Source organism: Dryobates pubescens, chromosome Z (genome assembly GCF_014839835.1).
Source record: "Dryobates pubescens isolate bDryPub1 chromosome Z, bDryPub1.pri, whole genome shotgun sequence".
Classification (NCBI taxonomy): Eukaryota; Metazoa; Chordata; class Aves; order Piciformes; family Picidae; genus Dryobates; species Dryobates pubescens.
Genome location: NC_071657.1, coordinates 114,010,213 through 114,037,608, shown reverse-complemented (window position 1 = coordinate 114,037,608; position 27,396 = coordinate 114,010,213). Strand labels below are relative to the sequence as shown.

Genomic DNA, 27,396 nt, shown 5'->3' with positions numbered 1-27,396 from the left:
GAGAAGTGATGAGACTGAATGAAGTATGTAGATGTGTCTTGGGGAGAGAGAGAACTGCAAGACTGTGCTATCTCGGGACATGTAAGTAAGCTCGCACCTTAAGCGGTCTCCTGGCCAGGTCCTCCCCCATTTGTGGCTGTTTTGCTATGGTCAGCATTGTTGTCAGTCTGTACTTTCTTAGGTCAAGCAAACACATTTTCTTTTTCTGGATAGTTGAGGTAGGGCTTGGGAGAGGGAAGCAACATCACAAAGTCTAAATCATAAGCAAGTCCTGCTGCACAGGACAAGGGGTGATGGGTCTAGTCTAAACCTCCCCTTGTTTAGTTTAAAACCAAGGAAGATGGGAATTTTTATTTTTTAAAAAAAAATGTTCAATGAGGGTAGTGAAATGGTGGCACAGGTTGCCCAGAGAGGTGGTAGATAGCCCATGTTTAGGTTGGACAGGGCTCTGAGCAATTGGAACTACCTGACAGTATCCCTGCTCGCTGGAGGGGGGTTGGACTAGATGACCTTTAAAGGCCCCTTCCAAGCTAAAGCATTCTATGACAGAAGGAACCTCCTGACACTGCAGTTTCAAACACTGCAACCAGAGCATGCACACTATACCCCTGTGCTCTGCTCCTATTGTAGATCACCAACAGCTGTTGAAAAGCTGCTGCTTGTGCATGTGTGCACTCCCCCAGATTCTTCCTCCTTTGAAGAGGTGCTACTACCACACCTGCTCCAGTTACTTAAGCATCTTCCTTATAGTGAAACATGATTGGAATGATGAATACAGTGAGAAAAGACACATTTTGAAAACTTAACAGCACCTTTAGTAGCATTATTTTGTCAAGGCATAACTGACTGTTAGAAGAAATGATTTTTGTCAGTTACATCATTCCAGATGAAAATATCAGACTCATTCCTACACATACTTGTGTTTGCTTGTAGAAGTATGGAAAAGGACCTTTAGTACAAGGAGAGTTGCACTTTTTTGTCATCTGAACAGGGCAGTTTTCATCCATATTTGTCATCATCCTGTTTTAGAACTTCATAAAAGGAACTTGGAGCGGTTTTTCTGCTGCATGCTTCATGGCCAATGCGTAAGTATAAACCCTGGCATCCACTGCAAGGTGTTCCTCTGTTACAAGTTCTGAAAAATAAAACACAAGAGTGTATGACACGCTGTTAACACTTCTCCTCCACAGTCATTTAAGTCCTTGCCTAAGATGAAGCAGTGTAACATTCCAGACATGAATCCTTAATGCTAACACCTCACACTGTCCCTAACTCTGTCACCTGGCCAAGTCTCTCACAGCTTTTTGTTTAAGATGGAGTAGTCTAGGATGAGAAAGGCCTGGAAGAGCTACGAGCAGAGAAGATAAGGGTATCCTGAGCCTCACATTAGTGCGTTTCGTGTATCAGAAAGCTCTTACCATCAATTCTTTGCAGCAGGTCATTCTTTGGAAGTGAAATAACTTCCACAAATTCTAGGAAAGAAGAAAAATAAATTTAAGCACCTTTAAATTAGTGAACAGTAGAGGAAGTTACCTCAGGGTCCTGTTTCTTGCAATTTAGAAGGAGGAGCAAACTGACTTAACGCTCATCCCCATCTAAAAGCTGTGACAGAGATAAAAAGGCTTGTCAAAGGAGGGAAGGCTCATTTGAAAAGCGGGTTGGGCAGAAAGAAACTGGGAAAGAGCTAGGAAAAACTGCAGCTGATAGCTATGGAGAGTAAGAATCCTTCTAAAAGCATATCTCCCTTCTGTGAATGAAAAATACACTCAAGCGGACTTCTGTTAGGCTTATGCCTGTACAGTGATGGACTGTAAATGTATTTTGAAGACCAGAACAGCACAGAGGGTTTGTTCTAGATGGACTTGTTTGCCCTGTCTGAATTAATTCTTTGGGGCTTGACCTACAGCTATTGTGGATTTAGTGGTTAGTATTTTCTGAGATACTGGTGCTAGAGGTGTAATATTTGAAGATAATTGATGTGATAATACCTCACAGGAATTTTTATGTCTAGGCCAAAGTCAGGGTCATGCATGTTTGATGAGGGTCAGAAGATTAACCAAGCCCAGATAAAAAGGCTTTAACGGACACGTTCTGTGTAAAACTTCCCATATGAAGACCACACTTGACCTTACTGTCACTGTGAGCACAGCCATGTAACATACCTCCATCATCTGCAAGTGGAAAACAAACAAACAAACAAAACCAAATTAGCAGTAAGTGAAGGATTTTGAAATACACTAGAGTTTACATCTAAAAACCCATTTTGGTAAGTGATGGACTGTGAGGGGTATGGTTATTACCTCCAGAGTCAAGCCTGGAGGTAAGAGGAATATCAAGGTTTAAAAGTGTTTAAGGTCCTTGAAGTTTAGGACTGAAACTCCTCATGCTGGGTGCACCAACACCTGACAACATTCAGGCCTCTGCTGAATTTAGCAAAGAAACACAGCTCTGCTTATCTAGACTGCAGGATATCATTTGAAGGGGGCCTCAGCTGGGGCAGAAGAGATACCGTGGTAGGCATAGTTCTTTTAAACCTTTTGTTAGATTCTCAGGATTTTCAAATAAATGGTACAAAACTCACCAAGTTTTTGCTTAGGTCTTGTGTTCTCAGCCTCATCCCCATTAATGACGACGCTCACAATGTGTGTTGTGCTGTTTGACATCCCTGGGTCCAAGCAGAGAGCTGCCAACAAGCACAGGCAGAAGTTCATTTTTCAAACACAGAAGTCAGGCACCTCAACACTTTAACAAAAGCCTTCACACAAATTTATCTGGTACACAAGGGAGACATGTATTTGGCATATGTTCATGCTGGGAGAGTTGTGAAAGGTTTGTTTTCACACAGTCTTAGCAGAAATACAGTTGGGTGCAATAATCACAAGCCAAGTCTCAAGTCTAATGGCATTTACTTGAAATCACATATAAGTGGCCTCACCTTTCTATTTTCTCAGGTTTTATCTATGATCCTCATTTTGTTTTACGTAGGAAGCACTGGTCTGGCAACAATCATGCTCCAAAGGCTCTATGGATTTACTCCAGTTAGCCTCTCTTCCTTCCAGCTCAAGAACATGAGTACTGCCACCTCCCTACAGCTGACACAAAGGTGACCTCCACTCAGCCTGCATCATGTAGTTATTGTTTTTCCCTTAAGTTCAGAGATGCTGTTCATATTAAGTCCAGCAACACACACCTTTATACTAAAATGCCAAATCATAGCTTGAATAATTGGGTTTTGTGTAAAGGATTTTATTTAGTAGCCAGGTTTTTCTGAGTATGCATCAAACTTTCACTTAAGCCCTGAATGTTTAACAGAAGTTCAACAACTGCCTCATCAAGCACTTACTGGTCCAGCCACAGGATACTGCTGTCTGCTATTCCACACAGACTTTTCTGTGAAGATTTTTCCTTTGGTTTAGAACATTTCAGACATTTAGAATACCCATCCAAGACAGAATAAGCTTTGGGTGGGAAAATAAGAAAGAGCAAAGACCTGGAGTACATTCGGTAACTTCCCCCTTGTACCCGGTTTCTTCCTCCAGCTCTCGCAACGCAGCACTTTCCGCAGTCTCATTTTCCTCAATGAGGCCTGAGGGGTAAACAAAGCCCCAAAACAATTAAAAACCCACCACTTACCTGCAGTACCCAATCTGAGACCTAATCCAGCTTTACAGAAGAGGTGAAATCTTGTTTCTTGGAGGGATAAACTAAAGCATTAGGAAGACCTGCTTGGATGAGTTCCTGTGTGACCTGATATAGGTGATCCTGCTTTGGCATGGGGGGTTGGACTAGATGATCTCTTGAGGTCCCTTCTAGGCCCTAATAACATTCTGTGATTCCATGAAGGACTGAAGCTCCTGGGTTCCTAATGCTGCTGCTCACATCTTCAAATGAATACAGAAGCATGCAAGCTTCCCAGGAAATGAAATTAGTATTCTCGTGAAGGCAAGAAGCCAAATGCTTTGACTCTTAGAGAAAGGAGTGGAGGGAAATGCAATCTTCTAGCACCAGACTACTGGGCAAAATGTCTCCAATCCATTAAAATGAACCCATTTTGTATTCTTCAGTATCAAATATACCTATTTCTGAATAGCACACTGAGCTACAGAGCTCACTGTGATTTTCTGGTTAGAGCTACCTCATTAAGATTGACACTCCAAGCACATCTAAACACACTTAAGTGTCAGCTTTATGTGACTATTCTTTGTTTCAGTCACTTACCTGCAGGAAACTCCAAGCAATAACCATTAATTGGGGGCCTGAACTGTTTCACTAGGACAATGCAGTCATAGTGGAGAGTTCTCTGCAGCACTGCAATCACAGCCACACCTACAAGCAGTGACAGAAGACACAAGTACACAGAATTTGGGTGTAGCAGAACTGAATATTCAGTACTAGCTCTGGAAGGCAACCCAAGCTGAACACGAAACCTTTAGATATCTGCTCCAGAATCTTGAATGATGAATTTAAGCTCCTTATATCATATGTAGTGAGAGATGCCCAAAATGGCATCTTCAAAGTACCCCAGCAAACAAGAGGCTCACATACCAAGCAAGAGCAAGCTTCAGCACGCTGCTGTCTAGGAAAGGGCTCTCTTGCAAGCAGAGATTGTTTGGAAGCCCTTCCAGCCCCCTCCTACATGCTTTTCATGGCTAAATGAAAGCAAACCGAATACAGCAGTCTGCGTCGGGGCATCCACCATGCCTCTGAAATTGCTGCACTGTTCTGAAGTGAATACAATGACCTTAGAAAATACTCTTAGTAGTAAGGTTCAAATTCTTCAGCACCAAGGTTAGCATTTCATTAGCTCACTGGTATAGCAAGCTCTGCTGAGCTATTTGTTCCACATCCTCATTCATTCAGAAACACATCAGCTTCAAGTCTGCACTGTGAGTTTATCAGAACTTTCACAGGATAAAAAACAAATAAAAGTCACCAATGTCCTACCATCAGCTGAAACACCCTTTTTGTTGCCAGTACGCTTTACAGTCTCCCAAGTCCTGTTTAATACAGAGAAAAGAAAAAATGGGTATGCAAGTTGTCTTCTACCCTTACTTCTTTCATTTAAAAATCAAAATATGCCATCACAGAGTGAGGCACCATAAGAAAGCATCTGGCCTTATGACTTAGGCCCAGTCATTACTGGCACTGTAAAAGGTATGGTTTTGTTTATCCTCCTTAAAGAGAGAAAATAGTTAAATAGGTAATTAATAATTATTTAAGATCACTAAAAATAAGGGAAAGATGTAAGTGGTTGTCATGGAACAGGCAAGTCTTATAAAACTGGTCTGGAAAAATGCAAAATAAATCTATTTATACAAAACACGTCAGATTTTGAAGGACAGCTTTTTAACAAGACCACGTGTATTCTACCTTTGATCTAGCTTTTGCAGCTAGTGAACTCTCAGCTCAGTTACTTGAGCACACAAGGAGCTCACAGGCAAGACCAGAGCTTCTCTCTCAAAATAAGCAATGGGCTGAGTCAAATCAAAAAATCCATCAGCAATAAAAATCCAGTCTTTGCTGAGCTTTAAAAGGATATTTGCTGATGAATTGGAAGGCACTAGATAAAGCAATCAGTACTGAATTGAACACATGAAGGGAATTGAAGCCATACTGTCACATCTAAATAAATACAGTAAAACATACAAACAAATTGGACAGTCATTTGTCAATGGTATCTAAGATCCGGCTTATCAGCAGGTAAAAAAAAAGGGACTCCTAATGAAGCACCAGAAAAGCCACAGGATGGACTCTCTCATCACCACAGTCCAGCTGCAGAGCTACAGCTTGCTTCTGCCTGGTGTCTTTACAAAGGACTGGAAGCACAAGGTAAAACAGGGTTCAGTGTGCTCAGAAGGATTTAGGAGTTAAATTCAATCCCACATGCTATCACATCTGATAGAGTAAGGCTTTTTTTCTCTGACCAGTCTGAACTATAAAGGAATTGCACAATGAACAGATCTCACCTCGTCCTAACTAACCGAGGGCTAATTTGTACAACTGGGAACATTAAAGGAATCTGAAATGCCAGAGAAGCAATTACCTGGTTTTACCAAAGGGATCAGTGTAAGTTGTTTCTTCAAGTTTCAACCATTTTCTTTCTACAATTACCTAAAATAAAGAATTTTTTGTTAAATACCTTTTAAGAGTAATTCCAAAGACATCTGGGGGCTAAGAGGAAAGAGAACACAACTGGTTTTGGATTCTTTTGAAGACAGAATCCCAGCATGAGAACACATGCAGGAACATGCAGCAACACTCCTGTAACTAATATGGAAAAAACCATTCACTTTACATTCTTGAGTTGGAGTAGAAAATAAGCTGAAAAATAAGTTTTCTTAATGTGACTTTTATAACCAAGTTTCAATGAATCCAGCTGGAATATTCTCATCTTTTTAAAAGGACTTTGCAAAGGTCACGTTTCAGCTGAAACAAAACTGGTCTGCATAGACTTCAGCTACACTGGTGATAGCAAGTGTCCACTTATCAGAGATCATGGCATGAGAAACGGAAGGCCAAACTGTTTTGAAACTCCTCTTGCCTGCCATGATCTCAGACTATGGCCTTGTGTAGCTGCTGTTTTCTGTAACGGCCAGCAGTGTTACACAGCTGCCCTTTCAGGATTTCTGAGAGCTGCTGACTGGGTGCTTGGCATTGGCATTACTACAAAATGTCTTTTCTGAGTTAAATGAGCTTATCTGCCTTGTGATGTTTCCTTACCTTTTATGTAATTTCTTTAAAAGAGAAAAATCCCTAGATATTCACCCAGCCCTTTATTTCTCTTTATGTAACTGGTATGCTGAGCTTTGCTAAAGGCACAGGCAGACAAGAAGCCTGTCTCCAGAATTTTGCATTGAGTTGGCCATAGGTCTGACCACAGAAATCAAAAGTAAATGGTAAGATGAACAAAATTACTTCCTATTGTCTAGTGAGACATGCTGCTGACAACAGTAGAACAAGGATCAGCACGGGGAGAATAGGATCTGGGAAAAAAACCCAGAAGATTAAATTGTAGCAAAGGATGAAGTCCAAAATGTCCTTCATGTGGCTGGCATGCTGCAATCCTCCAGTGCAGGACAAGGAGCAAATGGGGCCTCTGCGGCAATGTAGATCTCAAACTTCAAAGTAAGACACTAATCAACAGAAAAAAAAAAAGAATCTAGAGAAATGAAATGTAGTGTATGATGCAGTTATAGCTAGAGTACAGAAGCACAGTACAGCATCAGCTGGAAGCAGAGGGCAAATCAGAAGTCATTCAGGTGTCCACTGAATTATAACTGATCTGGAGGAGCTCACCTAATTCTTAAAATGTGTTCTTCAGAACAATTATTTTGATGATCAATTGAAATAAAACCAGCACTCCTATGGTTGTCAACATGACTACACATACTTTACAAGTAGGAGTTTGGGCATTTATTTTGGAAAATGTAATAGTTCCCTATAAGAGGAATTGGAAAAGCAGAGCTATGTGTTTTCTAAAGGGCTTTCTAATGGCTTTGTGGTCACAAAAACAGCAGGAAAGAAGATGAAGTATATTATGCTCATTACAGGTACAAGTAATTCCATTTGGAAGCATTCAGGTGTACTTTAAATAGCTTTATATTCACTTCTAAATCATTGCAGAACTAGAGTACAGGAAGATCCAAAGAGAAACAGATGAAAATCATGTCTCACCATTTGCCCAAGGAGAGGAGAGGAATATATATACACACACTTCAGTTAGGTAAACACAGCCTAATTTTTGTGCTAATGAAATTTTAAAAACAATGCAGAGAACACAAAGGATTAGATTGAATGCTGCAGCAGTATGGGACCACAATCAACAGAACTGGCAGATGATTACCGTGTCATTATCATTTGGTAAGCAGAAAGGGGAAAGTGGCTGAAATCAGAACATCACTGTCTCCAGGAACTTTAAAGAAAAAAGAAATAATCCCTACTCTGTGAGAAATTAGACCTATCCAAGTTCCAAAAAAACCAACAGAAAGGAGGGGGAGAAAAAAAGAAAAACTTTTATGTATACAAAGCAAACAGTGTCAAGGTGTCTCTTTTCGTTTAAACCAAGTATTCTTAAATACAATTTTTGGCCTCCAGAGTCATGGAGCAATAATTAAAAAGTACTACAGAACATGTAGCACAAATATTTACTATGGAAGCAGCTCAGCAACCCTCTGAAGTTTGGTGAAACACTTGCTGCTAACAGCCAACAGGGTGAGAAAACAGGAAGTTGCCAGCTTTCCCTGGAAGCAAAAAGAAAGTTTTGTCACCTGCCTCATTTGATGCACAATTAAAACTGCAGAATGTGGCCCAGAAGCATAACTTCTGATTTACTAAATCCCCTATTTAAGGCCTAAGGACACTTTGCAGGATGTGTGGCACTTACTAAATGAGTTAAATTTTATTGCTTTATCATTATTTCAATAGGAAAATAACATCTGCTTTTGATTACAGCAGCCTGACTGTGGGCACCCAGAAACGAAGGAAATCAGAATCATCACAGAGTGGCTTAGGTTGGAAGGGACCTTAGAGATCACCTACTCCAACCTCCCCTCCATGGGCAAGGATGGAAGATCAGCTACCACATTCATGGAAGAAGATAATCCAAAATCAGACCTCGCAGTTACTCAACCGTTACAGACTCTCTTTTAATATAAGGGCCACTGGCAGAGGCATGGTAAATACTCTCTGTATTAATCCCACAAAATGATTGGAAAAACCTAAACAGCTTAAAATACATAAGATCTAATTACAAATCTCCAATGACACCAAAGAGCACAACATTCCAAAGGAGGATAAAAAGGAAACATTAACCTGAAAAACCACAAGCCCTAGCAGAAAACCTCAAAAGCTTACAAAGATGAAACCCTTTGCTTGAAAACTACTCGTATCAAAAATCACCCAAAGGGAAAAGCCATAAATCTATCCCAACAAAGTATCTTCTTTCCTGAAAAAGCTGTCTACCTTGAAACCTGAAGAAATTACAAGATCGTTCATTCCAACGAAGGAAAGCTGAATAAAAGAAACTAGTTGTGTTTTAACAACAAAATGACACTGTTACCAAACCTGCCTTTAACACCGAAGACCAGCTTTTAAGAACACAAATATAAGTAGTTTAAACTAGAGTGAAAGTGCTCCCAATAAGCCCCCAGAAGTACGTCCAAATTCCTTCCTCAGGACCTGACATTTGCTGATTCTATGAAGATGGCAGCACTGTATGTTTAAAAATTTATCTAAATCACCTAAATTCAAGCCCTTTCAGAAAGGATCAAAGGTGGCACAATGCTAAATGCTAAGGCAGCTCTCAGTGCTTTGGCACTTTAAAGGAACAGAAAACAAGGCTGAGTTTCATGATGCACCAGTCTCTCACAGGCATCAGCATAATTTCTGAACACAGCAAACAGCCTGAAGACACCATACTAAAACTACCTGCCAAAGAAACAAACCAACCCCCAGCAAACAACAAAGGACTTAAAATAATGCAGTACAGCAGGTTTTTTCTTGCCACATTAATAACTTGTATGATTATTTTAACAAAGTGAACTTCGATTACTTGACCATCAGAAAGAAGTGTTTTGTCTATCAAATAGATTTAACAAACATACAGCACCTCAGCATTTCCTGCTCTGCACTCAAAACCATTCTGATGGCTCTCAAATAATTACCATTTAACAACCAAACGTGTCAAACCCAGCAGGTCGTACCTCTTCTTTAACCACGGACTGTCTAGCAGTTTTTGGAACTTCTGAGGATGTCTCTGCTGCCATTTTCAGGAAAGTCTGGCTTTTCTCCTTCTGTGCAGAGTCCAGATTACTATGAAACAAAGTCAATATTTGTTTTCAGGGTAAAGTTGAAAGGTTCATTTCTGCATTCTACATTAACAGAGAAAACTTGCTGGAGAAAGCTAGGGAAGTGTGATGGCAAGTACAATTCACCTTCAGCTCCAACAGATGGTTTCAGGGTCAAAGAATTGAAAGGAGCAGTGGAAGTTTGGATCAAATCCCTATTGTAATATTCCTCTCAGCTGCCAAAAGGCTATGCTGGCTGAAGACACGCTTCTTAACTCTTCAAAGGTCAGACAAACACAGAGACAAAATGGATCTATTTCAGTCAAATTGTTTCATTCTGATGTGGATGAAGTGGTCTCTTACACAGCATTACCACAGCAGGACTACATGCTCCACTGTCAGAGTGGAAAAAAAAGTCATACCAAGAGGGCTTCAGGGGCAAAGTTGCCAGCTATTGAGAAAGAATTGGAACTAGAAAGTACCTCCATGTTACACACACCACAAATAAACACACAAATGACTCAATTCTTCCCCCAGAAAATAAGGTCAAAAAGTCACCTGTGTGTGGCAAATCTAGGTGGCACATTAAGTTAACATGACCAAAGCATAGCACATTGTCCTACTGGGAATGATGTGGCTAACACTGCAAAGAGCAGTTGAATATATGCCCAAAGCAAGGCTCTGCACCTGCAGCTCAATACCTCAGCCTGCATCCTAATGCTCCCTAGGAAGGTAAGATTATCCACTCACTCTCTCAATCCAGTTCTAGCTGAAAGGCACACCAGGGAGCAGAAAAATATGGTGCATTAGAGTCACCATTAATCCCCTGCCCTGCTGTGGAGCTATGGGGCACTTTCAGCGCAGACACTCTTATTCCAAGGAAGCTCATCTCTGATACCAAGTTGTAATACTTGAAGTCCTGAAAAGCAGCACAAATCATAAGCAAGATGACAGTGCAAAGCGAATGAGTTTAAACACGAGAGAGATGAGACAATCTTACTAATCTCTATCATTCACAGCATTGCTGGTTGTAGACTTTCCATAAAGTCAACAGGAGTCTTTCTGTTGACTTCAGCTTGGATTTAGTAAAGCTCTGTGGGATCTCTAACAAAGAACAGTATCAATTTCCTGCTCTTTCACACCCAGTTTTAGCATGTTCATTTTTTACTTCATCTTTATCCTTTTATGATAACATCTGCTGCACGTTTGTGAAACATGTAAGAGCATGCAGGAACAATCAGCTTTCTTGTATATTAAATTTGCATATCATTCCATAAAGCAAGTAAAAGGAAAAGGTAGTAAAAAATATTTATGGTTATTAGGATTAAAACTAATGTACACAAATCCACTTCTTCAGTATGTAGACTGGAGAAGCTCTTTCTTAAGTCTTAAGACAGTCTTTTTGGATGAAGTACGTCATAGTGGTCAAACATTCAAACTGTAATGTTGAGTCCTAAAAAGGAAACCTAATTCTTCTCTTTCAAAAGTATCTTCTACAATCCTTTCTTCAAGCAATGAAGCTCCCTCTTAAAACTATGCAGGTTTACTTACTGCTTGTTAAATTAAGTTGTACTCCTAATTTAAAATATACCTTACTATTTGTATGAAAACCTGTTCTAGAACCTCACTTGCTTATCTTCTGATTACTGCCCCAAGTTGGTTGTCAGCTGTTACACACTTTCTTCTTGAGCCAGCAATGGCTCAAACTCTCTTCACGTCAGATTTAAGAGCTGTAGCTGGTCAATAGCTATGTTCTCTTGCTGTGGCTCTAAAATACAAACTCAAGCTTTCCACCAAATTTATGCAAAAGAAGCACAGCACAGCAAAGCAGTTCCATGAAGTTCCTGGCCATCTCGAAGGAAGAGCTAAAGGTGGTTCTGTGTGATGCCCTAAGTACACAGCTTTAAAAATATAAACCCATCACTGCCAAGTGACAACAAACTCCCTAGTTTGGACAGAATCATAGCCTTTTAGACTGATGATACAAACATATTTTTGTTGTTTGAACAGGCTGAATAAGTTTTGTCTTCTTAGCCTCCCCTCACAAGCAATCCCATTCTATTGATCATAGTAATCCTTCTATGTAAGCTTGCAGGTATCGGACATCTTTTGCAAACAATGGATTAGCTCAGTTGTACCCCAAATCCCACCAGCAGCTATTGTAATGTTTGTACAACAGTATCAATACTGACCTGTATCAATTACAAACACATACTAGAACCTCATCTCATGGCACAACCTAATCTCAACACAGATCACTGTCTTCTGTGGTGGACAGATTCAAGGGTGCTTTGCAATTTAAAATAACAAAAAGTACACAGCCTCAGTGGTTTGAATTATCACTAAAATCTAAGGTGAAAATGAGAGATGGAGAAAGAAAGGCAGACTCGTATTTCAGCTTCTGTAATTTTGATCTCGTCCACAAGAGGGTGCAATAACTCCACGGATGTGTGACTTCTTAACAAGCCCACCAAAAAAGTAACTGTTTCCTATTTCAGCTGACTGTATAGAAGAGATTTTCTGCTGTTAGAAAGCTGAAATACCATTTGGTTTAATGAAGGCTGCGATTTTGGTATTTCACATTAGTCATGTTGTCAAGGGTGGCAACACCTTTTGTTCATAAACAAAATCAGCTGCAACTGAAAATTAACACTACAGTGTAAGGCTCCTAAAGCCCTATGTCTGGTTTCAGAAGAGACTTTGTCTTGCAGCCCTCGGGCAGGAAGGTTCTTCCAGCTCATTAACACTGCATATTTTGAATAGAAAATGCAACACAGCTTGCACATCATTCTGGGAAGGAGACTACCTGACTTAGGATTTCATGAACTATATAATAGAACCATAGAATGCTAGAGGTTGGAACAGACCTTCACAGATCAAGTCCAACCCCCCTGCAAAGCAGGGCTGCTTCAGGCAAGTCACACAGGAATGCATCCAGGTGGGTTTTGAAGACCTCTAGAGAAGGAGATTCCACAACGTCTCTGGGCAGCCTGTTCCAGGGCTCTGTCACCCTCACAGTAGTTTTTTCTCGTGTTGAGATGGAATTTCCTGTGATTGAATTTACATTTATTGCCCCTCATCTTATCACTGGGTACCACTGAAGAGACTGGTTCCATCCTCCTGACAGCCACCCTTCAGATATTTGTAGACACTCATAAGGTCCTCTCTCAGCCTTCTCCAGGCTAAAAAGCCCCAGGCTTCTCAGTCTCTCCTTTTAAAGAGATGCTCCAGTCCCTTAACTGTCCTTGTAAGCCCTCCACTGAACTCACTCAAGAAGTTCCCTGTCCCTCTTGAACTGGGGAGCCCAGAACTGTGCACAATTTTCCAGATGTGGTCTAACTAGGGCTGAGTAAGGGGAAGAAGAACCTCACTTTACCTGCTGGCCACACTTTTCTTAATGCACCTGAGTATACCATTGGCCTTCTTGGCCACCAGGGAACATTGCTGTTGCATGGGTAACTTATCAACCAGGACTCCAAGGTCCTTCTCTCTTGAGCTACTCTCCAGCAAGCCAACCCCTAACCTGTACTGGTGCATGGTCTTATTCCTCCCCAGGTGCAGGACTCTACGTTTATCCTTGTTGAACTCATTAGGTTAGTCTTTGCCCAGCTGTCCAGGTCTCACTGAATGGCAGCACAGTCTTCAAGTGTGTCAACCACTCCTCCCAGTTTTGCATCATCAGCAAACTTGCTGAGGGTACACTTTGTCTCATCACCTAGGTCATTGATAAAGATGTTGAACAAGACTGCACCCAGCACTGCCCCCTGGGGAACACCTCGAGCTACAGGTCTTCAACTGGACTCCACACTGTTGATCACGATCCTCTGATGTCTATTGTTTAGACAAGTCACAATCCATCTCACTAAGACACACTTCCTGAGCTTGCCCATGAGGAAGTTATGGGAGACAGTGTCAAAAGCCTTTAGTCAAAGACAACAACATCCACTGCTCTCCCTGCATCTACCCATTGAGTCACACCATTGCAAAAGGCTATCAGATTAGTCAAACATGACTTCCTCTTGGTAAATCCATGTTGGATGATCCTGACAAGCTTATCTTCCTTCATGTGCTTACAGATGATCACAAAAACGAGATGCTCCAATCACCTTTCCAGGGATGGAAGGTGAGGCTGACTGGTCTGTATTTTCCTGGGACCACCTTCTTAACCTTTTTGAAGACTGGAGTGACACTGGCTTTCCTCCAGTCCTCAGGCACTTCTCCCATTCCCCAGGATCCCCCAGAGATGATGGATAAATTTATAAAACTGTAATTTTTTAACAGTTAAGATGATGTCAAAGTGTCCACATCCATCAGCTTTCTTAGCACAAATCAACTGCACTTGAACTATAAACCATGGAAATAAGATGTTTTGCCTGCTTCTACCTTTCCTGATAATTTTTACATCTTGTATTAAAGGCCACTGCTGGCAAATTACACTATTTATTCCATGTGGGGGTCAAAGTCAGGCCTGAAAAAGGCCTAAAATTTATAAAAGGTGTAACTTTATTCCCATTGCTTATTCCCTTATTAAGTGGCTTCTTTTCAAGGCAGCATCCAACCATGTTAAGGTTTCTAAATTATCCATTCCAGGAGTTAAAATCTTAAGCAGCTGAGGCTGAATTATCTTAGAGAGTAGCCAACCTACATGAACCTAATTCAAGTCATCGCAGATGGATTAGCTTTGCTAAATGACTTTTCAAAAGATATTCTGTGATCCACACAATATCACATTTAATAGGAACTCAGCAATGGCATCGTAAGCTCAAGACAAAACACAGGGTTACTTATAAAGAATGTGCAAAATGGACACTAGCAGTGTTTTATGTACAATTTAACCAACAGCACACTGAGATACATGTGCTGAAGGCAAGCATCACTCCTAAGGCACTTCAAACTTGTTACCAGTGATCAATGAAGTTGCATGAGACTCTATCAAAGAAACTAATTAGCACAAGTTGGTGGGAGAGAGGGAGAAAGTGGAGGGAAAATGCTTCATTTTTGTCATGGTATTTAGCAGCGTAGATAACCTGCTCAGCACCAAATAAAATATGGAATAACTGGCTTTTGCCATGTAGAACAGAGAACAGCAAAGACTATCTTGCATAAGCAGAGGAGATTTGGCAGCATCTCCATATTGTTAGCAACCTTCTAGACAATTGATGGGTGAGAGGGCTTGGGAAGACAACCTCAAACAGCAGATGTAAAAGCATTTGAGGAAAGCACGAGATGGAAATAACTTGGACCTCCACACTGGGGACATGCAGGCACAGAAATGACAGGGGAACCACAGAGTTTAAAAAGAACACATTATGCAGTTATCACTTGACTCTCTCCAAAATAAAATAAATGCAACCCTGTTTGAGGAGAAACTGTTTCTGTAGAGATCTGTTATAGAATCACAAAATTTTGTAGGTTGAAAAAGATCTTTGAGCCCAACTGTTAACTGTGTGCTGCCCCGGCACATCTTCTAAATACCTCCATGAATGTGAACTCAACCACTTCCCCAGGGAACAAATTCCAGTACTTAACAACCCTTTAGGGTTAGAAATGTTTCCTAATATCCAGTCTAAACTTGGCACAACTTGAAGACATTTCATCTTGTCCCATGTCTTGTAATCGGGAGAACAGGCTGACCTCCACCTCGCTGTAACCTTTCATCAGGTAGTTGTAGTGAGCAGCAATGTCTCCCCTGAGTCTCTGCTTCTCCAGTCTAAGCAAGCCCAGTTCCCACAGCTGCTCCTCAGAAGGCTTGTATTCTAGGCCCTTCACCAGCTTCACTGCCTTTCTTTGGACGCATTCCAGCAACTCAATGTCCTTCTTGTAGTGAGGGACCCGAAACGGAACACAGTATTTGAAGTGCAGCCTCACCACTGCCAAGTACAGGGGAAGAGTCACCTCTCTGGTCTTGCTAGCCACACTATTTGTTATCCCAGCCAGCATGCTGTTGGCTTTCTCGGGCACCTGGGCACACTGCTGGCTCACATTCAACCAGCTGTTGACCAACACTCCCAGGTAACTTTACACGGGGTTGCTTTCCTGCTACTCTCCCCCAAGCCTGTAGCGCTGCATGGTGGTGTTGTGACCAAGAGCAGGACTCGGCATTCGGCCTTGCTGAACCTCATACAGCGGGCTAGTCCATCTAGATCAATCCAGCCCATCCAGATCCCTCTGCAGATCCGTCCTACCCATGACCACATCAACACTTCCACCCAACTTGGTGTCTCCGGCAAACTTACTGACGGTGCACTCGATTCCCTCATCCAGATCACTGGTAAGGTTGCTAAACAGAACTGGAGAACAGTTATAACGCTGGACAGTCGAAATCTTACACAAACACATGCAAAGCAAGACAGCAAAGCCTACAACGAGGGAACACCACCCACTGCTCCCCTAAGGCCGCCCGTGTTTTCAACCTTAGCCGCCTGGAAACCCCCCGCTTGGGCCACGCCGCACGTACGAGGCCGGGAGAGCGGCCCAGCAGGCGAGGGGGTGCCGCGACGGGCAGGTGCGGTGAAGTCGGGGGAGGCCGGGCGGGGTCGTCAGCGAGCAATGCTGAGGCAGCAGCAGCGGCAACAGCTGAGGTGAGGTGAGGTGAGGGGAAATGAGGTGGCAGCCCAGGGCGCCCCTCAGGCGGGGCCAGGCGGCGCCGCGCCGTGTGCGCCTCCGATGGCGGACCGGGTAGAGCCGAGAGCTGCGGGAGAGGTTCCGGGCGGAGCGGGAGCTTCCGGGAGCAGCGGGCCGAAACGGGTCGAGCCTGACCGGACCGAGTTGGGTTGGCTTGGATTGAGGGGAAGATGAAAAAGGAGCAGGTAGTGCACTGCCAGTTTTCCGTGTGGTACCCGCTCTTCCGGGCCGTCACCATCCGCAGGTGAGGGGAGTGAGGAGCGCGGTGTGGGGCTGAGGGCGGCTCGGCCCTGGCCGGTGTGGGGCTGGGCTGCGTGTAGGCCTAGGCCGGGGGAGGGGCCGGGAGAAGTGGTTGCAGGGGAGCTGTGTGTGCGGGGAAGATGAGGGGGCGGCTAGGACTGGACTGAGGGGTGGGGTGAGGAGATGTGTGGGGCTCTTCGGGGGTGGACTGAGAAATGGGCAGGTTTGAGTGAGATACTGGGGACCTCTTTGGGGCACAGCTGTGATGGCGATGGGGAAGGCTTGATCAAGCTGGAACCCTAGGAGCTGGGGTCTCATCCTTGCACCCTGAGAGAGCTGTTTGGGGCAGCCTCGAGGTCAGGCCAGACACCCCTGTGCTCCCTGCTCTCCTGGTGAGACTCTGCACTGAGCACCAGCTGATGCTACATACACTGCTCTTCCCACTTGGTTGCTCAGGGAAACAGACTGAACACACCAAACCTAGTGACTGACTTAGTGTTTCTCTGTATTTCTGGAAGCTGTAGCAAATTGCAGTTTTTAAGTTGCTGTTGCAGGTTACAAGGACTACCAGTAACTCAGGAAAGTCAAGCATAAAATAGTTGCCCTATTGGATCAAAAAGCACTGACACCAGGCTTTTAGTAATGAAAGCATTTAATCTGTTACGCTTTTTAGTGTTTAGCACATGCATGGTTTTGGTAAGTTTAGTGAGAGCCCTTCATTTTTGGAACATTGAGGTGGTGTAGGCAAGTTTTGGTTTGGATCTCAGGAAAATTTGGCTTGAACAAGGTGTTGTCTCCTCACTGTTGACACTTGCTCTTTCTTTGAATTTCTTAGAGCTTGGAAGGAGTGGGGCATTTTTGTGCATTTCATCTAAATTTTTTGCCTGTTTCTCCTCTACTTTCCTGGAGGGAAAATAGGCATTGATTTTTGGGGAAAGGATGACAGAAGGGGAGGGGAAGGGTGGGAGGGGAGAGATGTGTTTTTATTCATAGTGATAGAGAATAAAACATATTGTCATTGAGATATAGTCTATTAAAAACCAAATTATTTTTTTTTCAGCTCTTGTTATTATTTTAACCGGTAATGGTAATAATAATTTATGAAAGAAATTACAATTTTTATTCCAGTGTCATACTTCCCCTACCAGAGAATGTGAAAGAATATTTGCTGGATGATGGAACGCTTGTGGTTTCTGGAAGGTAAGGAGGTGTTTTCCCCCCACCCTCCAAATATTAATACTGTTTTATATTCATAGTGCTATTTTGTGTGCAAACATGTTTTGCATAATGAATTTTCTAATTTCACTAATCTGGCTGCGGTAATCATCATCCCATATGAATATGTGAATCCTAGGATCATAGAATGGCCTAGGTTGGAAGGGACCTTAGAGATCATCTACTCCAACCTCCCTGCCATGGGCAGGGACGCTTCTCAGCTATGCTCGGCTGCTCAAAGCCTCATCCAGCCTGGCATTGAATACCTCCAGGGAGGAAGCTGTTGCTGTTAATAAAACTCAGCTTGCTGGTGTCTGATACAGATCCTAAAATCCATTTAATGCACATGATTCTAGACCAAGTAGGGGCAATTCTTTCATATTTTTTCTACTCCTCCTTTCCTTGTAGAGTCTACCAGTCTCTTGGGTACACAGCCTGCTGGTTTGGCTTTGGTTAGCTCCAGTTCAGAGAGGCTTGGCCTGCCCCACACCATTCACATGCCTGCTGCCTTATCCAGGGATGAACTGACATTATCTGGGTTTTATTCTCAGTAAAATAAACTATGCAGCAAATTGAGTAATTTTTGAGTTTGTATAATCCTTCACACACATCTTAATCCTTGACACTAGGAGCACTGACACAGGCTGTCCAGAGAGATTGTGGAGCCCCCTTCTCTGGAGACGTTCAAAATCCACCTGGATGCATTCCTGTGTGGCCTGCCTCAGGTGATCCTACTTTGGCAGGGTGGTTGGACTCGATCCTCAGTTTCTGTAGTCTATCTGGAATAAGAGGAGCTGTAAAATCATGGAATCATAGAATCAATAAGGTTGGAAAAGACCCCAGAGATCATCAAGTCCAACCTATCACCCAACACCTCATGACTAACTAAACCATTGTTTCAAGTGCCACGTCTAGTCCCCTCTTGAACACTTCCAGGGATGGTGACTCCACCACCTCCCTGGGCAGCCCATTCCAGTGGCCAATCTCTCTTGCTGGAAAGAACTTCCTCCTCACCTCCAGCCTAAACTTCCCCTGGTGCAGCTTGAGACTGTGTCCTCTTGTTCTGGTGCTGGGTGCCTGGGAGAAGAGACCAAGCCCCACCTGGCTATAACCTTCCTTCAGGTAGTTGTAGAGAGTAAGAAGGTCTCCCCTGAGCCTCCTCTCCTTCAGGCTGAGCAACCCCAGCTCCCTCAGCCTCTCCTCACAGGGCCGTGCTCCAGGCCCCTCCCCAGCCTGGTTGCACTCCTCTGGACATGTGCAAGAATCTCAGTGAGGGGCCCAAAACTGGACATGGGACTCAAGGACTCAAGCAGTGCTGAGTACAGGGCAGAATGACTTCCCTGCTCCTGCTGGCCACACTATTCCTGATGCAGGCCAGGATGCCATTGGCCTTCTTGGCATATGATAAGGCTGAATGTCCTATATGTATACCCATTCCAAGATTTTGGATAGAGAATGATAAGATGGATAGATATGAGAAACAGTTGATAAGAACCCAGGCTTTGTGCTTTGTTTTCTGCTTGTGATCTGGCTTCCTTGTAAAATGATTATTGCATGCATGCATACATCTTATTAATGATTAGACTCAGAAATCAGTCCACGCTCTATCTTTTCCTAACTGGTAGTTTGCCTTTCACAGAGCAGCCAATTAAGCTGTGACTGTAAGGGAGCTATATCTAATTTCTTAGGAATCAATTTGTATAAAATTGAAGCTGTTTAAACACCTTGTAAAGATGAAAAGTCCCTTTGAATTTTTATTATTTATTTTTTTTCTAAAATAAAAGACATCCAGAAAATTAGTATTGTTTTCTTAAACTTTTTTTGGGGGGTAAGAAGTAATATAACGACCTGCTTCTGCAGAATTAGGCAACTAAGTCAGCAGCACACATTTAATTTTTAATAGGTCTTCAGAAAAGTTGAAACTGAGGATTTGACTACAGCTATCCTATGTTATGCAAACAGTTTCTGCTGCCTTCAATAGAATAATGGACAGATGTATAATTAACTGAAATAATATTTTTGAAGGTATTTCACATTTAAAATGCCTTTTAGAAACTGTTTTTTCTCAGAGTTGAACTTTTTTAGCTAGCATTGAATGTGATCTTCTTGCAGTCAGACCAAGATCGCTTTTAATCTTCAGTAAATTGATATCTGACCTCTAGAACTGAATTGATAGCTTAATCCCTGTGAAAGTGCATTAAGGAACTCTAGAGCCTTGGCTTGTTAAAGAGTTGACTTTTGGCAAGGATGTACGTTTGACACCATGTTTGTTACACTGAGTTGCTGTGACTAAGTCTTCAAAAGCTTGGTTTTCTCCTTTAAGATCCTCACAATTATATTGGCTAAGGAGCATCAAAAGTCACCTAAAACTTCAAAGCAATATTTGCAGCCGAGTGCTTTCTCCCAGATGTGCTGCTGAGTATATAATCAGATGTCCTCTGTGTAGAAAAAGGAATTTTTCAGGAAGCAGCTAATGACTATGTATCCACTTTCTGTAGGATCTTTCCTGTGTGGGGAGTGTAAGAACATTTTCTTTTCAGAACCAGCAATTCAGAGGATCACATCTGAAACTCAAGTTTTATAAACTTTTCCTTGGATAAAGAGTATTGAGGCAAAGCATAATTTAAATCGAACTTTTGTTTTATGAAAGGAAGTTTGTTTAATTTGTGCTTCTGTCGGAGTACAGTAATAGAATAGAATAGAATTAACCAGCTTGGAAGAGATCTTTGAGACATTGAGTCCAACCTATCATCCAGCACTATCTAATCAACTAAACCATGGCACCAAGCACCCCATCCAGTCTCTTCCTAAACACCTGCAGTGATGGTGACTCCACCACCTTATCATTAGAAAGGAATTGTTAATGGGATGTTAAAAAAGCTTAAGTTTTAGAGTTTTCAGAACAGAAAATAATTTGGAAGAAGCCAAGTGTTTTGGGTAGGGCCCAAGTCTAATGCCAGAGTGTTCAGCATTCAGTTTTCTGTACTGGCTTGCTCTGTTTTATTTTTTTTTTTTTCCATCTTGTGGGGGTTTTGAGGCTTAATCCTCTCACAAAACCATTTTTAAATCAGCTGCTGGTAGATGCTGTGGAAACCTGATGTATATGGTAGAGTCAAACTCCAGTGCTTAATTTTTTTTCCTGATAATTTACTCTCTTAGAGATGATCCACCAAGTCATGCTCCGGAAGGGAGTGATGATGCAGAGGAAATACAGGTCAGTATAAAATGTTGGTTCCTTTGGTTAAAATCAAGGATGATGCCTTTTCTGCATAATTTGTAGGTTAGGAGAGTACTTCACAAAAATAATAGCCTGATAGTAGTTGCCTTTAAGCCATCATTATTTATACTGTGATGTTAGATAATGTTTAAAATATTTCTATGCTCTTTCAAAGAAGACTATTTATTTGATAATTGCATTTGCAATAATGAGTAAGGTATGTTGACAGATGTTGGAATTGAACTTAATACTGTTTTATGCCCTGAAAAATTAGAGGAGGAGTACATTTGCAGGAGCTGTTCAATGAAGCAATGAAATTTTCCTGTGGCCGTAATAGCTCAGAAAGATGTTCTAGAAGGAAAAAGGTGAAAAAGGATTGTAAGCACAGCCTGTAAGCACAGGTTAAAAAGGAGATGAAAAATATATAAGTGAAACTACTGGGTCATGGAGTTGAAGGATTGAACTGCTGGAGCTGAAGACAAACTTTAGACAGGGAAGACTGAGTTGGGAAATGTCCAAATTTGTGATATAAACCACAATTAAAATATGTAAGTGCCTTCTTTTATCTGTACTTTAGAACAGTACTTCTGCTGAATATACAATACCTTTACCGTCATCATTGGAGGATGGTGATGGTATTCTACAGGAGCTCCAGGGCAATGATTTCATCTGCATGTTGTAGGAAGGCTGAATTCTGATGTTCTCATAAATTATAAATGTGGTCTCAGGAAACCAGTAAGCTTTGATTTCTTTTTATTTTTAACAGTGGTCGGATGATGAGAATACTACAACCTTAAAGGTAAGGTCCTGTAAAAGCCTGACGTGGGTTTGTCAGTATCTTCTCTGCAGCCTTGCAATATGAACTTGTTACTAATTAAAGAGCACTGTTGCTGTGTTTAACATTTTTCAGACCATTCTAGATAGATGGCAGTGTAGATGTCTGTAACTTTAGAGAAGTTTTGCTGGCTTAATTATATTTAAAAATAAAATGCTTTTCTTCATCTGCGACAATCACACACGTTAGACTATAGGAAATTAACTGAAGCATGGCTCTAAATTTATCTGTCTTTCATTTTCACCACTTTGAATATCTCCCAATTACTTAATCAGATTGGATGTAACAGGAATGAAGCCACTGCAGCTCAGTTTTCACAGTTCTTCTCTTACACCTGTGCCATTATTTCTTCCTAAATAAGTTTGTCTGTCATGGTTTGTTGTTGTTGTTTGTTTCTTTCTTTGTTTTTCCCCCCTCCCCCTCATCTTTATTCTTTTCTTGCACTGTGCCTGGCTTAGAATCAGGGTCATAATTGATAGAATCTAGGCTTTCTTGATTTTTTTTTTTTTTTTACACCTGTTTTTTGAAACTTGCTCTTGCCCTGTCATTTTCAGAGTTCATATACTTGAGTCACTTGTCTGCCATTGATACTATTATTTCAGTCCTGTTAGCTCTCTAGTGTAGTGTGGAATTGCTCACATTGGATGTCTCCAGAGGAGATGCCACAACCTCTCTGGGCAGCCTGTTCCAAGGCTCTGTCATCCTCAAAGTAAGGAAGTTTTTCCTTATGTTCATGTGGAACCTCCTGTGCTCCAGCTTGCACCTATTGCCTTTTGTCCTATCATTGAACATCACTGAGAAGAGCCTGGCTCCATCCCACCAACACTTGCCCTTTACATATTTATAAACATGAATGAGGTCGCCTCTCAGTCTCTTCTCCAAGCTAAAGAGACCCAGCTCCCTCAGCCTTTCCTCAGAATGGAAATGTTCTACTCCCTTCAGTGTCTTTGTGGCTCTCTGCTGCACTCTGAGGCTCTTCTTGAACTGAGGAGCACAGAACTGTACACAATATTCCAGATGCGATCTTACCAAGGCAGAGTAGAGGAGTGGGAGAACCTCTCTTGACCTGCAAATCACACCCCTTCTAATACCTGTTTAAGTTTAGCTAGGTAAGTACTGTGTGCTGTGTACAGATTGCAGCTTTACAGCTGATGTACTACAGCTGGCTGGCATGGAGTTGATGCTCAGCTGGTGCTGAACAGTGCTCACATAGTGGGCTTTATCTTTTCCCAGTTTGCCCCAATACCCCTCCCCAAAAACTAGGCCAGGGATAGGCAAGAGGAGGAGAAAGGACAGAGCCAGGACAGCTGACTCAAATTGTCTTAAGGGATATTCCATACCGTATAACATCATCCTCAGCAATAAATGGAGGGGTCGAGGAACAAGAGGGCTATTTTGACCTCCAGGGTGGCTGTTGTTCAGAGGCTGGCAGGGCTTTATCTTTCACCAAATCTGTAACTTTGAAAATGGTTACTAATGAACATGGTTTGTGTTCATGGCTAGTTCCTACAAAAATGCACCTACATTTAGTCAGAGAAATAGTCTGAAAGTACAGTTTCACAATGTGCTTTTTACCATCTCTTTAGTTTGGTAGATTGTTGCTGGAAAAACTCCATCCATGGCAGATATGCCTGAAACCTAGGGGCCACTGAATGAATGGAAATAGTCCCTGGTGTTTTTAAGTGCTGCCTGTTACCATTTTGATAGTGGTGAAGAGGGGGAAAGAAACAGCAGAAGGGTGGGGAGATGCATCTGGAGTTACCACAAGAGATGTGAATGGATCAAGCAGCAGTGTGGAAGCTGAACAGGGACACTCTGGGGAACATAATGTATGAAGACCAGCGGCACATGCTGGAGACTCCAGTTCTGTGCAGGCTGCCAGCGTAGGGCATTTGTATCTTATGTATGATAAATCCCAGGTTGTAGTTCTCTAGCGGTAGTAAGGTGAGCTGTGGTTGTAATTAATACGATTTGATGAGCTGCCTGAGTCATTGGGTAGAACTTTTTTCCATTGCCCCTTCTGTATTCTCAAGAAGAATTAGATTAAAAAAACCTCCTTTTAAAAAACAGTGCATTAATATTCATGGCTTCCAAGTCAGGCATTCAGAATTTAGGAAATAATAGAACCTAACTTGTTTATGCAGCCTTGCAACTACCTTCTTCTGTGTATTTCTTTACTTTTTTCATCAAATGACGCAATGGTAACATTTCCCCAGGGAGGCTTAATATGTGCTGGTATTACATACATAGTATGAATCCTGACTTCTGTCAAAACAAGAGGTTACATCAGAATGCTGTGGACGAAGAGCTTTACTTCATGCAGGTACAACTTTTAGAATTGGCTAAAGCTCTAAAAATAAAGTAAAATAAGCAAAGTGCTTTTTCAATTTTGTGAGGATAGTTTCCTGTGGAGAGTAGGTAATGTAGTGAGGAAAGATTCAGAATGTTTGAAGTTCAGTCAGGGTCACTGCACTAAAATGTGAGTGGGTTTTTTAAAGGGGGCTGCAGAAAGGAGGTACCAAAATATAGGAACTTTATGATCACTTGTATGGCTGTGAGGGTTTTGTTTTAGAGACATTAATTTGCTTTAGCCTAGAAATTATCTTTGAATTTAATTGAAAAATACTCAGGCAGAAATAGTGTTCTTAAATACTTTTTTTTTCTGTAAATCTTGTTAGATGAAAAATGTTTTACATGTGCCTGAAATCCTTTTGCATTATTTTAAAGATCAGCAGTCTTCTTTTTTTTTTTTTTTTAATTTGATTTTATTTATGTTTGTTTGAGTGTATTGCACCACATTCAGGGTGGTGTTTATAAAACCCTGAGTAGGCTTTTTTCTACCCATCATCTTTTGTTTACAGTATTGATACAATTCTTTATGAAACAAAGTTTTCTAGTTCAACCCATCCCTTTGCAGTGTGTCCTCTCTTTTGATGCAATAGATTGTTAAAGAGCTACTTAAAGATCTAATTTAAGAGCTGATGAGTTAAGTCTTGCTAACAACATTGTGTAAAATTAAAGCTTAAATGGGGAGCTGTCACTCAAACTGCTGATGAATTGATTGATTTACTCCTAAATTCATATTGATTTATGTGCCCCTAAATGCAACTAGAGACCTAATACAGAACTGCTTCCTTTTTATCTTTAATACTTCTACAATATTTGTATTTTAGTTTTTTTAGAGAGATGCTTAATACTAAACAATGTTTAGAAGTTTGTTCTTAAATCTTCTTGGATCTTATTTGTATACAGTAACCTCCTATTAGGTATCAAACAACAGATGTGTGTTATTTATTTGCCTTGCACCTTTGCAAGCTGTTGCAGCTTTCATAATGAGAGTTACAAAATTTCAGGGATTTTTCTCCTGGAGTTCATGAGTCTGGCTAGTAATGACAGAACTGGAAACACCCTTTCTGCTTTCTGTTGAAGAATGTTAGAGCTGATTGATTCTCACGTGATTTATTCCTACAAAACCGTTATTTTGTGGGATTCTTAGATCCTGATTTTAAACACCTTTATTGCACTTACAGTATGCAATTCTAATGATATTTAGACACAGCCACACTTTGCCATCAAATGTATTAAAATTGAGCTTTTTATTGTTGTTCATCTTTGTTCAGGCACCAGAATTTCCTGAGTTCACAGCTAAAGTTCAAGAAGCAATAAGTTCCTTGGGTGGCAGTGTTTTTCCTAAACTGAACTGGAGTGCTCCAAGGGTAAGAATGCCGACTCCCAAAACTTGTAGCAAATGTTATCATAAGGACTTTTGTTTGGTTGATCTTAATGCATTGGAAAGAAGTAGTGGAAGAGGCTATTGGTTCTGATGAAGGAAGAAGTGACAAGTTATCAGTGGAGTACGATACAGCAAATTGTTCTGATGGATTAGAGCTAGAGTGTGCATCATGAACCCCTGTATCCTTTTCACAGATAACAGCATGATGGTCAGAGTCATCTCATTTAGGATAGTGTTTGGAAACTTTACCTGGGATAAAAATGAAAATTCCCATATTAAAAAACAGAAACAAACCCCCAAACAAACAAAAAGCCCCCCAAAACCCAACCCAAACCAATCAAACAAATCCCCCCCAGCACCAACCAATTAAAAAACAACCCAAAACCAACCCAAAACCACTGCCCTCTAGTTATTTTAAGGTACTCTAACTATACCCTAAGGATGGGTGCACCCAAATGGTTTTGTATAATATTCTCAAGGGAAACTTGTGTTCAGTCAAGCATTCCAAGAAAGTGCCTGGAATCAATAAGGCAAAAACTCATTTTTTTTTAAATGGATTTGCCTGGCTTTCAACAGAGTATTCATAAGAAAAGCAACAACTATTGTCTATTGTAACAGCTGATTTTTCTCTATGTATTTTGAATGTTGCATGATATTTATATGTATCTGCAGCCTGCGTTCTTTCCTGCTAGTAATGGTGCATGTTTGGATAATCTTTTCTGATTAGGATGCCTACTGGATAGCAATGAACAGCTCTCTGAAGTGTAAAGCTCTCAGTGACATCTTCCTCCTCTTCAAGAGTTCAGACTTCATTACTCGTGATCTCACTCAGCCGTAAGTAGATTTCTAGTAGACAATCTTATTTACACACAGTCAAAAAAATCCCACTTAAGCCTTTGAGGGTAACTTCTCTGTTCTTTGAAAGATCTCACTTTGCTGCACAGTAATGATAAATATTTGATACCAAAATACATACCCATGTTTGAAAGTTGTTCAGGCACAGTAATATGTGTTTCAAGTACAGTACTAAGTTAGTTGTTCTTTTAAGCTCCCCCAGCTCCTTCCCTCTTCCTTGTTCCCCTCCACCATGCTTAAATAAATGCCAGGTCCAAGTTACTGCAGAGCTGCAAGGCAGGGATAATAGTTACAGATAACATTATAAATATGATGTGCTTGGGGTTTATTTTATCTGCTCACAAGGATTTAATTGTATAAAATAGTTTCTTACTGTAGTACTTGCATCTAATTCCTGTCATTTCTAAAGTACAGCCTGGTTCTGAAAGAAAGTAAAGTTACTGGAATTTAATGTTATTGTTAGGTTTTGTTTTTTTTTTTCTGCAAAGCAGAATTTCATAGAAAAAGGGAATCCGAGAGGTTGTTTTCCAGTGATTGTTCAGTGCTTATTTATATTGCTGCAATATTTAGGAGACTTGTCAAATGCAGGGCCCTCATTCTAGTGCTTTATAGAGGGTTACCAAGGATAATAGTCCTATGTTAAGTAGCTTATCACCCAGTAAGAGTTGTGTTGTCTAAAATGTCAAACCAGTTGCATTAATGCTGTGCAACTGCTGCCTTTTTTTATTCCTGCAGCTCTAATAACACTCTTCCCCCTGTAGTTTGTTGATACATTAAAAAAAAAAGGATAGGTAGCAACATCCTCATCTTTATCCTTATCTCTGCATTTATGAAGTGCTAGTAATGTTGTCAGCTCAATTTTGATGCTGGGTTTTACATTGTGTCTAACCTA

General features: G+C 41.3%; 2 protein-coding genes across 5 annotated transcripts in view; one reads left to right on the top strand and one right to left on the bottom strand.

Annotated features, from left to right (window-relative positions):
• Positions 1 to 809: 809 nt before the first annotated feature.
• Positions 810 to 16,323, bottom strand: NUDT5 (nudix hydrolase 5). 4 transcript variants are annotated; one of them, XM_054178458.1, is made up of 9 exons: positions 16,243 to 16,323; positions 9,702 to 9,810; positions 6,044 to 6,111; positions 4,945 to 4,997; positions 4,219 to 4,326; positions 3,491 to 3,586; positions 2,582 to 2,683; positions 1,419 to 1,472; positions 810 to 1,135 (listed from the first exon to the last, which is right to left on the bottom strand). In XM_054178458.1, exons 2-9 carry the CDS (start codon positions 9,762 to 9,764, stop codon positions 1,026 to 1,028), a joined length of 654 nt encoding a protein of 217 aa, XP_054034433.1. In that variant the 5' UTR covers positions 9,765 to 9,810; positions 16,243 to 16,323; the 3' UTR covers positions 810 to 1,025. The 4 variants fall into 4 exon arrangements, with proteins under 4 accessions (XP_054034433.1, XP_054034435.1, XP_054034434.1 ...); XM_054178460.1 differs by lacking the exon at positions 16,243 to 16,323 and adding an exon at positions 16,022 to 16,040; XM_054178459.1 differs by lacking the exon at positions 16,243 to 16,323 and adding an exon at positions 9,933 to 10,047.
• Positions 16,324 to 16,410: 87 nt separating this feature from the next.
• The window catches only part of CDC123 (cell division cycle 123), a 38,360-nt gene continuing 27,374 nt past the window's right edge, over positions 16,411 to 27,396 (top strand). Inside the window, exons 1-6 of the mRNA XM_054178521.1 lie at positions 16,411 to 16,653; positions 17,778 to 17,849; positions 21,024 to 21,078; positions 21,848 to 21,880; positions 25,537 to 25,632; positions 26,377 to 26,483. Of these exons, the coding sequence (XP_054034496.1) occupies positions 16,580 to 16,653; positions 17,778 to 17,849; positions 21,024 to 21,078; positions 21,848 to 21,880; positions 25,537 to 25,632; positions 26,377 to 26,483 (437 nt within the window). The 5' untranslated portion in view covers positions 16,411 to 16,579. The remainder of the gene's footprint in view (positions 16,654 to 17,777; positions 17,850 to 21,023; positions 21,079 to 21,847; positions 21,881 to 25,536; positions 25,633 to 26,376; positions 26,484 to 27,396) is intronic.